Genomic DNA, 10,323 nt, shown 5'->3' on the forward strand with positions numbered 1-10,323 from the left:
TCACCTGCCCGATTGCCACGCGGTCTGGAGTCGCCAAAGTGTGAACCGATCACGATGTGGGTGCCATTTTCTAAAGGCACGCCAGTCTCGTCGGGCGGATCGCGCGGGATTCCACCCGTACTTCCGAACACGATTGTGGCGGATGTCACCTCATTGAAATCAATGGGACCGCACGGCATTTGCTGCCTGCATTGTACAGGACCGCGCGATCCCGGGGCATGCGTGCCAGGTGTGAACCTAGCCTCACACAACAATTAATTTAACAATGCACTCATCAAAGTGTCCTAGACCATCAGTCAATGCAGAGATCACATATAAAATATATCAAAGTCGAGCCAACAACCAGTTAGCCAGTGCTGGCAGATTAAAAACACACACAAAAAAAAAACAATTTTAATTTCCACTTAGATGTATAAAGTTCATAAAATACCAAAAAGTGAGTAAATAAATCCATATAAAAGCAAACTAATGAACAGTTTAAAACACAGCTATCCACAGATCATAGATTTGGCATATGATAATAACAACAAACATTATATGAGAAAAAATAAAAAAATTATATGTAATATATATATTTATTAGTTACACACCTCTCTCTCGCTCTAGATCTACCTTGGAACTTTAACAAATCTTTCACATTGAAAAGTAGTACGCTACAAAATAATAAATCAGCCTTTACAGAAGGCATCCAACTATAAATATTTCAACACGACATAAGTACAATGTACACAATATACTCCCAACAACGTATTAAAAAATGAACCAGCTACTGAGAATTTATTTAGTATAAAAAAACTTTGAAAATCACAAGCAGATCACCAGCTATGCACAAACTTTTCCATTTCCAAACCCTGTGTACACAAAGTTTGAAAACCCCGGTAGCATAAATACAACGTTTGATGTGAAACTTAATCTTTACCATGAGCCCGATATGTAAACACTCCAAATACAAGCAGAAAAGAGTCAAACTGATAACATTCCAGTAGGGCTGCAGCTAACGATTATTTTCATAATCGATTAGTTGGCCGAAGAGAGTCTGTCAACTCCGAAGTGTACTTTAGCTAAAGTGATTTTGAAATGAATCCATAAACAATGCCGTAAATGTCATTAGAACTTAAGATGAAGCAAAATCCTGCTTACAATTCACAGTGCCAGAAAACAGATTGTAAGAAACATACAAAACCTGCATTTCACAGCTATAACCTTATTTTTTGTAAAACTAAAAATCATATGCATGTCAAAGCTTGCAACTTTACACTTTTCTAAAAAAGCAAACATCCCTAATGTCATGTTTAAACACTAATCAGGAGTAATTTTTCAGAAAAACAAAAAACAGTTACAAAACGATAAATGGTTACATACCTGCAGTTTGGAGGAGGATCGAGGGTTATCTCAGCTAACTCCTTCTGAATTCTGTAAGTGAAATGAGAAGCGATTCAAAACACTCTGCAGAATGAATCGGGGAATTACACTGCCCTCTACCATGATGTTGTTAAATGCAACACTGGCTTTGCCTTCAGTAACGCTAACATGGCTGCTTCCTCTTTGTTCTCAGAGGCATAACCCAAATCCTAGAACAGAAGAACTTAGCAGCTGGATTCCAGGGGCGTCGATGCAGATATGCTGGCCACAAAGACAGGAGGGTGAAAGAGGATTCTTTCAGCTCCTCAGAAAAGTGAAAATGGTTCGATTCCAAACACTCTTTGCTAGAGAGAATTCCTTTTTAAGCTAATATGCAAATGAGACTGAAAGGGAGGGGTGAACTCGGCATTTCGACAAGGACTTCAGACCAGTGTAACAGGGCTCTTAGGAAGCTACAATTAACAGAATGAAGCACAAACTGTTTGCTTAGCTCTAACAGTGTTAGGAAGAGCTTCTAAAAAAAAATACAATAAAAAGAATGATCCTCTGCAATGCTTCATCATTAAAAACACATCATACAAAGTTAATGCACAAAGTCTGCTTAAAAGTTCTACAACTACTTGATGGTTATTTTCTTCTGACATAAGATTTTTTTAATATAATGTAACACCAAAAACAGCACAAAATAACTACTTTCAAAATACAGCAAACAAATCAATCTCAAGAAGACATTTCCACACGTTTATAAAAATAGTTGGTAAAGAAACCTCCATCAGCTACAGATTTACAGCAAGTGTGATCACTAAAACACACCCAATATCATACATGAACCTAGGAATACAAGAACTACTTTAGAAACGATTTAAAGTGTCACTAAACTCAAGAGTTAAATCTTAAATGCATTCATGTACCTTAACCAGTAACAAAAATGTATCTTGTGTATCACTCTGCTGTAGATCCTCAAATCATCTCTAAATTGGTGCCGACACTGTCCTTCCTTCTGAAGCAGGAGTAGCCAAACTCCGGCCCTCCAGCTGTGGTGAAACTACAAATCCCATGATGCATCTCTTTCCGGGAGTCGTGGCTGTGAGAATCTTGCAATGTCTCATGGGATTTGTAGTTCCACCACAGCTGGAGGGCCGAAGTTTGGCTACCCCTGTTCTGGAGGGTGGCTACTTTTGTTCCCCATGGTCCCAGTGTGTGTTGTAAAGTAGCCACCGCTCCGAGCTCGCTACCCTGATGTACTACAATCTCACGTTTCGTTTATTTGTAGTCCAGTAAGGGAGTGAGATTGGAGGAGTGGCTACATTACTACACACACAGGGACCGTGGGGAACAAAAGTGTGTGTTGTAAAGTAGTCACCGCTCCAAGCTCAGTCCCCTGATGGACCACAATCTCAATACAAATTAGTAAACTAAATGTGAGATTGAGAGTGGTGGCTACTTTACAACACACACAGGGACCATGAGGAACAAAAGTAGCCACCCTCCAGAAGGACAGTGACAGCACCAATTCAGATAAGATTTGATGATCTGCAGCCGAGTGATCCACAAATAAGGTCAATTTTTGTTAACAGGTAAGGTTAACTCCTGAGTTTAAAGTCACTTTAACAAACAACAAAAAAAGAAGTATACAATGGTAAGGAAAACCACCTTGTGACCTTGCATACCATTTTCATTAGCAAAGCAAACAAACCTTCCAAATACAAACAGCTTCGCTCCGATACATTCTGCCAAAATACAGTCTATATAAATCCCATGACATTTTGCTAATACCTGAGCAGAAAAACACAAATAAACTCTCTAATAGAATTAGTCACGGCAAATCACAAAGATGTTTCTGGTGCTATTCTAGATGGAATCAAGCAAAAGCGTCAGAGCAAACAGAAAAGAACACCAATGGCAACACTAACTGTTGAAACTTACAGAAGAAGTGAAAAAATGGATTCCTGCAAAGAAGCACAAATGTCAAAGTATTCTAACTGGATGAACTGAGGGCAGCAAATTTAAAAATCACACGTAGGCTGGCGGACCTAACTTACAAGATTGCTTGCAAAACACCTGAACTTTGCCTGCACGTTTAGTCATTACGATGCTTCCATAAAATAGGATTTCCCTGCATGTTTGGCCATTTTAGGAGATCTCAACCAGCCAAGTGATAAATGCCAGGATTTACATTAATAGTTTTTGTCAGGATACGCTAGGATAACATAATAAAAGGAGAAATATAAACTTACCCCTGTGCCTTCCACCTCGGTTTGTCAATACTGCAGCTAACAGTGTGCAAACATAAACCCTTTTGTGCGATATTGCTTACTTATTACAATCAATAGTCTGAGGCTTGGTCAACAGGAAAAGGAAGGTTTCTAGAGGCTAGCTTCTATGTATAAGAATGAGCTCATAACCTTAAATAAGAGTTTTGTGGTTGCAGACTTGTGGAGAGAACATTTAAAATCACACACGTCCAGGAGAGGTTATGGATGGTTATAAATATTGGAGCCTGAAAGCGGACACAAGTTCTTCTACATGTATCAGGGAATGCTGCCATAAGACCAATTTTGGAATTCAGAAACACTGTCTGAATGATGTATAAAATAACCCATCTGTCAGACCTTATGCTATAACTTGAGCTCTTGCATGGCAGACAAGTCATTTAATTGTCTTACAGAGATTTCCCAACTTAAACTAACTGTGGCCACTGCCTAGGAAAGGCCACCACCACATTATCCATTAAATAATAGGCCACTAAAAGTCATTTTAAGAATTACAGAGGCCAAATCTGTGACTGGGCTGAAAAGTAAAAGGTCTTGGCACACTTTTGGCTCCTGCAATCTAGTCTACAATTTCCATAATTGTCAAGATAATCATTATGGCTTCTATGGGCAAGGAGAAAATAAGGAGTGGGTGTTAACAGAATCCTGATATACAGGTACAATTAATGAGATACCTCAAAGAGCAATTATGATGTGCAAAGTGTAAAAAGCCAGTGACACCACGATATTGTGCTTATTTAAAGTCAGAATAATTTGAGAATGACGATTGGCTGCCATACAATGTAGCACTCTGACATCTGCTTTATTAAGAAGATCCAGTGTGAATAGGGAAAATGATAGCTGCCATTTCTGGCTTGTTTTTGTTTTAAAGCGACACTAAACTCAGGAGTTAAATCTTAAAAATGCATTCAACTACCTTAAGTGTTAACAATACTGTGGTCTTATGTATTCTCAGCTGTAGATCCTCAAATCATCTCTGAATTGGTGCTGACACTATCCTTTTTTCGGGAGGGTGGCTACTTTTGTTCCCCATGGTCTCTGTGTATTGTAAAGTATCCACCGCTCCAAGCTCACTCGTGTGATGGACTACAATCTCAAATTAATAAACTAAACAAGAGATTGTAGTCCATCAGAGGTGCGAGCCTGAAGCGGTGGCTACTCTACAACACACACAGGGACCACGGGGACTAAAAGTAGGCACCCTCCAGAAGGAAGAACAGTGTCAGCACCAATTCAGAGATGATTTGAGGATCTACAGCCTAGAGATGCATTTCTGTTAATAGTTTAGGTAGTTGAATGTATTTTTAAGATGCCACTTCTGAGTTTCAGGGGCAGACTCCAAGATCATTCCTAATATCCAGGAGTCACTGACTTGGAACATGCATACAGCCAGTACAGTCTGAAAAGACCAATTTCCCAATCTACTTGTTTGTTCCGAGTCACTAACTCACTAGATCTTGAATCCAGTATTAAGAATAGAGCCTTGGCGCCTGCACCTTTAAAAACCAAGTCAGCAATGGTGGCTCCCATATTTCTAACTTAAAAGAGAACTATGGGGTAAGTGTTTTTCCCCATAGTTCTCTTAAGGGTCACGGGTGGACATATACTAGCGTCCTCCCGTGACCCAAAGCTCAGTATACCGCGAGCAGACAGCCACAGCTGGGACGGATCCCGACACTACTGTCGAGATCCACCCAGCTGCATGAATGACAGCGGGCTCTGCCCATCTAGAGGCAGAGCCAGCTGTACTCGCCCCCTCCCCCGTCTGTTCCTCCAGTCAGCACCGGAGGATCAGAGAGGGGAAGGGGGAATCCCTGCAGGGAGCCGTGACTGGTAATCACGGCTCTCTGCAGGGAGATGATCGAGAAGTGAGCGAGCGGCGGTATGTGTTCCCTCAATTCCCGATCTATTGAGCCGACGTGTGACAGTTTCATTGTCACACGTCGGCTCGAACTATGAGGATGAGTGAAAAATCACTCACCTCATAGTTCTCCTTTAACAAGTTTGCTTTGAAAGCCTGGTGGTGCTCCAATCAGCAATATGTCACTAGTACAAAAAGGTTCTCGCGATCCTGTGGGACTTGGCCTGTAAGAATGGTCCTTTCACACATCCTGGGCCATCTCAGTTGTTTTATTACCTTTTAGCACTAGTAGATAGCTTTGCAGTGGTTTTACTGGACAATTTGCTATTTTTCTTCTGTTGAACAGCTGAAGGTTTCCTCTCTTCTTGTTCTTCTGGCTCAGGGGCTGGTGGGTCCCTCTGATCAGCATCTGAACTTCCACTGCTGGTACTAGGACTTTCATCATCGGACCTCTGCCGATCACTGGACATGTTGGTAGATGTTACTCAGTCTCGATAATACAACCTGGAAATGTAAGAGAATACAATGACAATTGAAAGCACTACCAAACGAAAGTAAAATATTTATATTCCAAAAACAAACAAACTGCTGGTAGGAAAACTAAACACACATTAAAAACTCAACACACAAGCCAGATTATGTTTTTCAGAAGTTTCTTGTCCAACTTTCAAAGATAACCCTGTCAAAACACTCGCCGACTATTAATACATCCCCAGAGTGACAGTGTGTGCTCCGAATCAAAGAGCGCACTGTTCACACCACAACTCAGAAAAGTGGCTAGAAAACATTTCACATGTGCTCCGGGACAAAAGCCATTCTTTCAAGCAGTCCCGAGTTCCTGGCCTGCAAATGTATGTGTGAACATCTGCACGGGGGAGCAGAATTAATAACATCTTTTGCAAATAACAGAAGTCAGCGATGCCTTGTAAATATTTACACTAAAGAGCATCAGTGATGCGGATCCAACACTTTTCATCACTTTGACCAACAGAGTTGTTTCATTAGAATATATTAAAGATGAATGAGAAAGTGTTGGGTGTCAGCAGATCTGTTGAAGGCAAGCAAAACTCCTTGGGTTAAGGAGGAACTAAAAGTCCCAGAATTGCCTGTGGTTGGCACTTGCTAGTTTCTCTACACATGGAAAGGACTACAGATGGGCCAGACCGGAGCTATAAAGAGGGGGCTGGGCTTTGCAGTTCCTCTGTAAGAGGCAAAGTTTGAGAAGATTTCATATACGCTTCCTATAGGTCTGCTGCATAGGAGGTTGTAACATTTGGTTCCACTGCAGATGTAGACATATTGTGGACAACCTGATTCTCCTCCAAAATCTTAGCCTCAGGTAGGGCAGATTGGAAAACGTAGTTCCTCTACGGTTGGCAGGTCACTGACAAGCTAGGCCGGAGGAGCGCAGATCTGATACATATAGCTGACAAGGCTGGATGGGATTTGTTGCTTTCCCGGAGCTAAAGGGTTGCAGATTGCCCACAGCTGACCTAGAAAGACCCTTGTGGGACTTGTAGTTCCTCCACGGTTGGCAGGTTCCTGACTAGCTAATCTTTAAATGGTGAGCAGGAAATGATGGCCCTGGTAGGGTCTCCACATCTGGCCCAGATCTGATACAGAAGATTCACATGGCATGCTGGGATTTGTAGCTCCCCATAGCTGAAGCCTAACAGATTGCCCAGGGCTGATCTAGAAAGACCCTTATGGGACTTTTAGTTCCTCCACGGTTGGTGGTTCCCTGGCTGACCAATCCATAAAGGCAGTGGACAGGCAAGAAAGAATGGGACTTGTAGTCCCCCCACACTTGGCCCAGATCTGATACATTTGGCTTCAATGGCTAGCTGGGATCTGTAGCTTTGTGGAACTGAAGGGTCATGATTGGTCATGCCCATGACTGGCGGGTCCCTGGTTGACCATGGGCAATCTGTAAAGACCACTGACAAGCAGGACAGGGCGAGACTTGTAGTCACCCCCCTCCCTTCCAGATGGCTCACATTTGTCCCAGGAGGGCCATAGATCACCCTGGCCTAACCTAGAAAGGCCCATGTGGGACTTGTAGTTCCTCCATGGCTAAAGATCAACCACATGCGATCAGGCCCTGGGAAATCTACCCGGGGTCATCACAGCGCTGGGAGCTGGCGTTCCGGACAAGCCGGAATAAAAAGCCATTGCTTGTCCTAATATCACACAGATGGCTGTGACTTGTTGTTCCTCTACAACTGGAGGGCCACAGGTTGCCCAGATCCAAGGAAGATGGAATAAATCCCCGGGGTTATTGACATTGCTGCATCTGGCTAGGGAATGAGTACAGATCCCAGCGACAGGAAGGACCCCCTGAGTGCAGAGAGGAGGGGGGCCGCAGTCTGGACAAGGCTGGGGGCCGGACGTGTCCAATCTTTGTTGGATGGGGGGCATCTTTGGACGGTTTGTTATGGTAGGAGGCACTCCAATATCAGCATGGTGTACCAAGTGATGCGTGAAGTCAGTTCCAGCTCGCACCCCCTCCTCCTCCTTCTTCCTCCTCGCTTTTCTCCGGGGCTGAAAACAAGAACAAAGCTGGCTCTGCCCGGATCCCTCCCCCGCTTCTCCGTTTACCTCAGGAGCGCTGCCCGTCCCTGCTCTTACGCCGCTGGATGCCGTGCTGGGGAGGGGGATCCTGAAGACACCGAGCCGGGGGGGAAACGAGCAGGCTCCGGCCGGCTGCCGAACATTGAGAGTCGGAAGAAAGAAGAAGGAGGAGGGGGGAGGAGGGAATGGGGAGGTGCCAGCGAGCTGCTAAAGGCGAGCGAGCGAGGGAAGCGGCGCGAGGCAGCTGTGAAGAAGCCGAGGTGGTTCGGGAAACACAAGCCCCGCCCACCAGCAGTCCCCATCATGCTTCAAGCTCCGCCCTCCTGGCTCTTTTCCTCCCGGTGGCCGAAGCCCCGCCTCCTTCCCCCGCTGCAAAACGGTGAAGTCAGCAAGTTGCTGCGCGTGCTCGGCAGCGTGAACGGCGCGTGCTTCCCTCGTTCATGTTCAGCCAGTGCGCGCCTTTCCCCGTGCTACACGAGGACAAAGAGTTCGGTGTTTATGTTTCTGTCCTGTACACGGGACTGCTCCATTATATGTGTATTATGTACAGGGGACTTCTCCATTATATGTGTATAGTGTACAGGAGACTGCTCCATTATATGTGTATTATATACAGGGGACTGCTCCATTATAGATGTATTCTATACAAGGGACTCCTCGAATATATGTATATTCTATACAAGGGACTCCTCGAATATATGTATATTCTATACAGGGGACTCCTCGAATATATGTATATTCTATACAGGGGACTCCTCCATTATATGTGTATTCTGTACAGGGGACTCCTCCATTATATGTGTATTCTGTACAGGGGACTGCTCCATTATATGTGTATTCTGTACATGGGACTGCTCCATTATATGTGTATTATACACCCTATACACGGGATTCCTCTTGTATATACCATATATATGGGGCTCCTGTATTACCTCCTATAAGGAGGTATACCCCCGAAGGAGCCGCTGAATATTGAAATAGGTTCTCCTACCTGTTGGTTCCAGCTGCCATTCCCCACTCCTATACATGGGTGCCCGTACACTCTTCGTTTGGAAATCTTCCATGAATTGTCTTTGAAACGATTATCGATCAGCTGACGGGACAGCTGTGATTTTTGTACTGTACTCCTGCTGGAATTTCCTCCATCGGTGAGGCTGGAAAACTTTTTCCAAAGCGAACAGAAATCAATGGATTATTGGCGTTCTCGTATGAAAACGAATCACAGCCAGAACACTGCACATGTGCGACCCGAACTCCGTTCTGCCGATCACCAACATTGGCTGATTTAGTATTGCCAACGAAGGATGATGGAAATGGACATTGGTGGGTGTGACGGGTATTGGAGCTGGAATGGAACAAACATTTCCAATCACAAATCTCCAGGTGTGTGGCCAGACTAAAGGTGCCCACACACCTTACAATAATCGCGGGGAATCCCGCGATCGTACGATTATTGCAAGGTGTGTGGAAGGCGTGCGACTGTTTCTAATGTATGGTCGCACGACTTTTATCTTAGGAACATGTTTAAAAACCCGCCGAGAATCGTACGATTTTCTCCCGTATTCCCCGAGAATCCCGTATTCCCTGTGACTCCCGTATTCCCTGTGACTCCCGTATTCCCGGTGAATCCCGTATTCCCCGTGATTCCCGCATTCCCCGTGACTCCCTTATTCCCCATGACTCCCGTATTCCAGTAAGGTAATCAGTGGATGTGAAGACATTGGGGGACCTAGTAGGGTAAGGAAAGATACTTAGTTTGGGATAGAAGGACACAGGCTGGAACTACTGACAGAGGGTTATGTCAGCAGTATGAAGATTCATGGCCACCTCTAAAAACCTTTTCCTGTTTCGGACAATTGGTTGCACAAAGTGGAGCGGAGCTTTAACTGGGGTTGAGGGTCTTCCTTTAAATAAGAATTCCAGTATTTGCCAAATTTAACCTGTGCAGTGGGGCTTATTCATATGTAAATAGCTCCACCCATTAATATGTAAATATCACAGTTGCAGACATCTCAACTCTCCCGGATGTTCTAGGAGTCTCCCGCTATTAGATAACGGCTCCCGGCCGCCCAGGAGAGAAACATCCTCTCTCATGCAGTGGGGCTTATTCATATGTAAATAGCTCCACCCATTAATATGTAAATATCACAGTTGCAGACATCTCAACTCTCCCGGATGTTCTAGGAGTCTCCCGCTATTAGATAACGGCTCCCGGCCGCCCAGGAGAGAAACATCCTCTCCCTGAAAGGTTTACTC

General features: G+C 44.2%; 1 protein-coding gene across 1 annotated transcript in view; it reads right to left on the reverse strand.

Moving 5' to 3' along the window:
• Positions 1 to 8,269, reverse strand: part of UBE2E3 (ubiquitin conjugating enzyme E2 E3) — a 66,265-nt gene extending 57,996 nt beyond the window's left edge. Inside the window, exons 1-3 of the mRNA XM_018572443.1 lie at positions 8,095 to 8,269; positions 5,773 to 6,000; positions 1,363 to 1,413 (exon numbers count right to left, since the gene is read on the reverse strand). Of these exons, the coding sequence (XP_018427945.1) occupies positions 1,363 to 1,413; positions 5,773 to 5,966 (245 nt within the window). The 5' untranslated portion in view covers positions 5,967 to 6,000; positions 8,095 to 8,269. The remainder of the gene's footprint in view (positions 1 to 1,362; positions 1,414 to 5,772; positions 6,001 to 8,094) is intronic.
• Positions 8,270 to 10,323: the final 2,054 nt, after the last annotated feature.

This window comes from Nanorana parkeri, unplaced genomic scaffold (assembly GCF_000935625.1).
Source record: "Nanorana parkeri isolate BGI_ZX_2015 unplaced genomic scaffold, ASM93562v1 scaffold2033, whole genome shotgun sequence".
NCBI lineage: Eukaryota > Metazoa > Chordata > Amphibia > Anura > Dicroglossidae > Nanorana > Nanorana parkeri.